This window comes from Dermacentor variabilis, chromosome 2, assembly GCF_050947875.1.
Source record: "Dermacentor variabilis isolate Ectoservices chromosome 2, ASM5094787v1, whole genome shotgun sequence".
NCBI classification, from domain to species: Eukaryota; Metazoa; Arthropoda; class Arachnida; order Ixodida; family Ixodidae; genus Dermacentor; species Dermacentor variabilis.
Window position 1 is genome coordinate 43,415,299 of NC_134569.1, and position 6,475 is coordinate 43,421,773.

Genomic DNA, 6,475 nt, shown 5'->3' on the forward strand with positions numbered 1-6,475 from the left:
AGAATGTCAGAAGAAGAAACACACAAGTGTAGAAAGTGCAAAAATGGAAGCGAGAGTTCGGCATTCAGCGCCGTCGAGTGCGTTCCGGGTATATACGGGTATAAACGGGAGCGCGCGCACAGAGAATGGGTCCCCCAGCGACGGACACTATACAAAACGGCGAATATTCGCGCCGCGGTTCCGAAAAGCCGAAATGGAGCGGATCGAGGAACGGCTTCGCAAGAATAAAAGGAAAGCACACCGGCGCATCCACTTATTTATCCCTCACTTCTGACCCCGCCGAGGCTCTCCTATTTCCTCCATTCGTGCGCGTATTCGAAACCCGTTCACTCGCTTTCTGTCGTTTCTTTCCTTTTGCGCCGCCGATTGTGGAGGCCTGTCATCTCCGTCCGTGGCTCCTCAGCGCGCGGGTTCAGGAAACTGAGGAGGGTGTGAATGAATGCGTTGAAACGCGGGCGTAAAGCAGGAGACACACGGTCCGATTTCGCGTCCGATCCGACGTGCGGCACGCCGGAACGACGTCATATCCGGCTGCTTTCGCCGCGTCGGAAAGCTCTATCCGACGTTTCGCATGCGACTGCCGGGCCAGGTTTTCATCGTCCGACAGCCGGAACGTCGGAAGGCGACAGCCAATGACAGCGCAGATGGCGTGACGTAGCCACCTGGGATCGGGAAGACGGCCATAGCACAGAACACCTATAGCCATTGCAGGGTTTAACGAGTGAATGAACTTTGTGTCCACCGCACACCCAGCTGAGATGACCTCAACAATATCAAACGAGTTACTCATATCGCTGGTTCAATGCGAACCAGCTGTGTGGGACCAGAGAACGGAAGTGTATCGAAAGAACGGCGCCCGGCTCAACGCCTGGAAAAGGATAGCGCAAGCGCTAGGCCTCATCGTGTCGCAAGGTATGTAGCCGAGTGATTTTTGAGCGCAGTGTGCTCGCGCACTGCGTTACATGGCGCATTTGTTTGTTTTCACTGTATTAGTTTACCATGTTGTCTAGTGCAAGCAAAACACGCGATTGTTTAATTCAAATCGTTAGCTTCCTCATGCGGCAAGGTTCCGACTGGTGTTGAAGTCGCGGGAGTGGTTTTTTCGTTGCGTGGTGTATGTCGAACCACCTCTTTCGTATACCACACGCGGTATACGAAAGAGCGAGAAAAAGATATACATTTCGATCAGTGAGCACGCAAGATGTTGCGCGTGACACGGTTGCATGCGTCCGGGCTGCTTGTTTGGAGATGAACGCATTTATCGGCCTCCTTTGCTTGGGGACGGCTGAATGTTGCGCGCGCGTAATGTTTTTGACAAGAAGCCAGCTGCATGCGACGCGACTGTGAAAAACGGAACGAAACGGGATAAGCAATATCTGGGATTCTAGCGTGAATGGCATGCATGTGTGCAGCCGGGCACAGTCTTTCAGAAGGCTCCGTTCGCGAAGTTTTCGGCCGCGCTCATTCGTAAGTGCGCTAGTACGCGAGTGTTACCTCTGTGTACACCTGACAAAAGAGCATGCTTCATGTGGCCGCACTTTCCGCATTGTTCTTTAAATTGCACCAAATTTTGTACTCAAAATCTTTGAACTTGATTTATTCCGTGTGCACAATTAATGCGAAATTTATTGATAGTTGCAGCACTCAAATCATATGCGGTTGTGAACTTTTTCAGAGAACATCGACCTGATTGTGCGCCGCTGGCGGAATCTGCGCGACACATTCGCCAAAAAGATAAAGGAGTTGGCCAAGAAGAGCGGAGCAGGAGCAGGAGAACCTGTTTCAAAGTGGAAGTACTTCGACCTCATGCTCTTCCTGAGGGACATTGTAGAACCACGCCCGTATGTTTTAAATTCCTGTTCTGCATGAAACACTATCTTGCAAGGGGTTTTGAATGCAGAATACCAATGTATGACGACGTAGTCTATGTGACGCCGAAACAACAATTTAATCCACTTCTCTTTCCCCACTTAGAACAACAAGCAACCTGGATGTTCCCAATTCACTGGACGAGGTCCTTAGGGATACCGAAGATGACCCGTCAGTGCTGTTTGGTTCAATGCTGCCCCACCAAGGTGCCAGCAGTGAAGACACAACAGACATTGAACTCCCACATGAGGAAGACATAACACAAACACGATCATCAACACCTCTCTCAAACATTTCTACACAGCCTCAATCTACACAGCCTTCCTCCCTTTCTTCGCACTCCCCAACACAAACACACGAAGCTGCATCCACTATTACACGCACAACTTTTCAGACAAAAAGACAGAAGAGGAAATCACAAACAGACGCTATGCTATCTAGAGTGGATGCCCAGCTGCAGGAAGAAAAACTGGGCAGAAGCGAGCAATTTCTGCTCTCACTGGCAGACGACATGGACAGTGTGCCAGTGCACCTAAGGGGGCAGTGCAAGGTGCACCTGCTGGAAGTGCTCCTGCACTACCAAGCGGGAGTCATCCCGACAACGCTCAGTCCTGCAGTGCGGGCAGCTTTGCGTGATGCAGAAACCAATTAGTGCACAAGCTGAATAAATGCATGTAAAAAAACTCTTGTGTGCCCGAATCTGTCCGCAACTTTCATGTGCTAGACACATTGGGTCGATATAGGTAATTAAAACAGTAGAGCTTCATTGTAACCTCAGTATGAAGGCCATAATGTATGCATTACTTATTCATTCCACCTGCCATACCCATTAGGAATTTTAGCAGCATGGGAAACACATATATAGGTTACATGTAGAACTATAGGAAGTAAATAGATTAAAGCAAGGGCATCTATTATGTGAAATGCAACAAAAGTATACCTGGTATTTCACGTAACTTGAGCCAAGAATTTTTAAAAAGGCAGTAATCCGCAGCTGGATATATGAAAAGGCATATTGCTTGCTGTTACATTCCACTTAATATGCCCCGTGAAAAATTACCATTCACTTTTGGATCACGAGTGTTACATTGTAGATGTAATTCAGAAATATCCAATCCAGGTTTTTGTTGCAGTGTTTTCCTTCTGTATTTAAAGCCAGCGAGATGTAAAAAACAAGTCGCTGCACTCACAATATTTTGTGAAGATAAAAATAGCAAGAAACTGTTTGGCTTGTAAAAATCATTTATTTCCAGCCACAAAATGAGTCATATGCCGCAGGAGAAATGCTGCAGCCTCTGTTGAAAATTGTGCTCGCGCATAGAAGAGGACGAAAGTGGGATGGGCGCGCGATCGGCAGGATGCGAACATAAGTCTTGTAATGATGCTTTTGCCATGTTTGGATGGCTTGGCGCTTTGTGCCAATAAACCCTGCAAACTGTCTTTTCTCGCATCGTATTTCTGATGCTAAACATCCCAGAAATCCAGCCGGTGCCTTTGCAACTGCGGCTTCGTATGGCAGAGACATTTGCAGTCAGATTGTCGTGGAGCACATCAAGAACAAGTGGACTTTTCGCTGAGCATAAAGCACAAGGATGATTAACAAGGTGAATGAGACGATTCAATCCAGACACTTCGACCTTTCAATCACACCATGTCCTGCATTGCCAGTTAAAGGCGACGAAGTCGGAGTTGTCCATACTCAACGTCAACTTGAAATCAAGTGGCCATCAGGCTTCGTTTGTATGTATTTGGCCTTACAGCAAATGTGTGAAAGGCATTCCTTCAGATATCCATCAAGGAAGACTACAGGGATGTGCTTTGCTTGTGGTTTCAATCAATCAATCAATCAAATGTTTTATTTCCAACAAAGTTGTTGGGGGTCCTCCAGGCGAAAAGCTGCGACATACAGCTTGAATGTGCCTGAAGGCCCTCACATGGCAGCAGTACAAATGCAATATACAATGCAATGGGTTACATTTACAATAATTACAAAGATCACATTTCAAAAATTTGTTTACAAAAATATGCCCTAAGCTGTTTTCGAGTCAAGGTATTTGTCATAACAATTTCTTTCCCAAATTTATTAAACAGTGAAGGTAGCGTGTGTCTTAGCGACTGCATGAGGTAATTTGTACGCCTGTACGGTACTAATCACCTGTCTTTGCTGCGGGTACGCGCATCACTTTTGTCATATTCAAGTCGTGACGTATTTTTTAAAAATATTTGAAACTTTTCGGAGCCGAAGCAGAAAGAATGCAGTAGCCTGTATTCGTAAATGTTAGTTACTTGTATTATGTTATAACTTTCAAAAAGTTGCGCAGTAGAATGGAAATAAGGTACATTCGCTACATGTCAAAGTGCTCGTTTTTGAAGTTGAAGAAGTGCATGAAGATTACGTTTCGTGGTGGTAGCCCATACAAGCGCACAATAATTCAGATGTGATTGAAACAAGGCATAATATATTGAGGAAGTACTGACCAAGAATAAAGCCTTTCTTGGCTCAAGGAGCTCAAGATGACTAGTCCTTCTCTCCTATCAGCTACACAGCCCAAGGAAAGCTATGCGGATGATTTGGTATTTGGCACTTCAGCATGAGGAAATCCTGAACACTAGCAGGGATGAATATGCAGAAGTGGTCAACTAATGACATGCTGCAACAGACACTATGGAAAAAAGAAACACCAATGACGGAGCATATACTAACAAAGGTACTCTGTCTATACCAGAATATGGAAGAAGACACTGTGTGAACCTTGACTCCGTTCTGAAATGCGACGAGTCAAAGCATTATAGATGTGGACGTATGAAGGCAAGTGCAATAGTAGGAGAAATGGCATCAGAGCTGCAGACCATCAAGCACCATGCTTTTGCTGTTACGGTTGACGGAAACAACGATACTACTGCACAGCTATTGAGGTGACGTACTATGCCGATGAATGCTCGCGCATTGAAAGTAGGTTACTCAGCATTCAGGAACTCCACGGGGAGGCGATTGTAAGAAAAAAATCTGGAACCTCGTGTTGAAGGCAATGGAGATCTTTGACGTGCCCGTGTCAAACTGCATTGCGTTTTGTGCTGACAACGCAAACATTATGTTAGGGAGAAAAAAAAAGGCGTCACCGCAGTCTTAAAGGAGGCACAAGAAAAATTGGTTATGATTGGCTGCCTGTGCCATCTAATTAACCTTGCTGCCGAGAAAGGAGCCGCATGCTTGCCGGCTAAGTTTGATGAGGTTTTTGTGGATATCTTTTATTACTTGTAGAAAAGCTCTAAACGCAAGGTCAAGCTGTCTGAATTTCAAGAAATGCACAATGTAAAAATGCGCAAAGCTTTGAAGCATGTACCGACTCGTTGGTTGTCACTAGACAAGAATTCTTGACCGATCGCAACCTCCGGTTAGCTTTTTCTTAAATGAAATCAAATCAAAGAAGCAGTGCCCATCCTCGTAGGCCTGAAACATCACGAGGTGCAAAGTATGACGAAGCCAGTCGCAAGCGTAAAGCACCAACAGAGAAAAGGATGCCCCAGCTACAAAAAGAGCCAAAGTGTTAACAGAGTCTGCAAGACAAGAAGCTGTTCCCACTCGTGAAGAAAGGCTGCTTCATTTTTTTACCTCTGACATTGACGTGGCTTTCAGACTTCCTTTTTTTAAGTGTGATCTCGCTTTTTGAGAAAGCCAATTGCCAGCTACAATCACAGGCACCTCAAATACATATTCTGCACTCGGTTCTGCTTCAACTCCTCACTGAGCTTTTGACTAGGTTTGTCTTGCCAACTGCTGTAAAGGGTGCTCCTTCTCCGCTTGAAGTTCTATATCAAGCTATCCGCAATCAGAAGGCTGACAGTGATCTGGTCATTCGTTGTCATACAGCAGCATCAGTAGAGAAACTTTGTTCACATGATCAGACACAATTTTTCACTTGTTCGCTCTTACTTTACCACTGTGTGCGATTACATGAGGCACAAATTCCCACTTGAAAACACAACTCTGAATACGGAGGTGGCCAACCTAAATCTTATTTCAGAGGAGTTGCTCTCAAGTCTTCGTTACTTTATTCAGAGTTTCTCTCAGCTGCTGCACCAAGATTATAATGAACCTGCTGACCTGAGTTTGCAACACTACAGGCGTACAGTTTTCCAGAGGACATTCTGAATGAAGAAATGTGGGACGTGCAGTGGTGTATGGTTCGAAAAATGAAAAACACTGACGGAAAACAGATGTTTCACCGAGTTGCCAAAATGATGCTGGATTTACTCGTGATACCGCATAGCAACCCAGAGTGAGAGGGTTTCTAGTACGGTGCGAAAAACTAGGACGGAATTCCGCTCATCAATTTGCAACACAACCCTCCAAAACCTGCTGCTAGTGAAAGGCCATCAGTCTGGACCATGCTTCGAGCAGGCTACTCCGAAAAATTTTTTGAAGCAAGCAAAGTCTGCTACTGCAAGGTCCCTGCAAAAGGACTCGTGGAACACTGCCTGACAGTTTCAACGAACCCCCCTCCCCCAGACGTGGAAACTCTGAATGCCCCCCCCCCCATTGTCGCAAATGAAAAGTCTCCCGACTTTTGATCTCGCCAGGTTGGCAGGCATGAAAATGCATAAC

The 6,475-nt window shown here is 45.8% G+C and overlaps 1 protein-coding gene across 1 annotated transcript; it reads left to right on the forward strand.

Annotated features, from left to right (window-relative positions):
- Window positions 1-1,569: 1,569 nt before the first annotated feature.
- LOC142571711 (uncharacterized) lies at window positions 1,570-4,661 on the forward strand. The gene is made up of 2 exons (XM_075680255.1): window positions 1,570-1,841; window positions 1,975-4,661. Exons 1-2 carry the CDS (start codon window positions 1,807-1,809, stop codon window positions 2,519-2,521), a joined length of 582 nt encoding a protein of 193 aa, XP_075536370.1. The 5' UTR covers window positions 1,570-1,806; the 3' UTR covers window positions 2,522-4,661.
- The last annotated feature ends 1,814 nt before the right edge of the window (window positions 4,662-6,475 follow it).

What these genes read in the sequence shown, in the direction of transcription:
- LOC142571711 (XM_075680255.1), top strand. Translation starts at nt 1,807, where the DNA reads ATGCTCTTCCTGAGGGACATTGTAGAACCACGCCC. An exon ending in GACATTGTAGAACCACGCCC is followed by an intron (nt 1,842 to 1,974) that starts GTATGTTTTAAA and finishes TTCCCCACTTAG; the next exon opens with AACAACAAGCAACCTGGATG.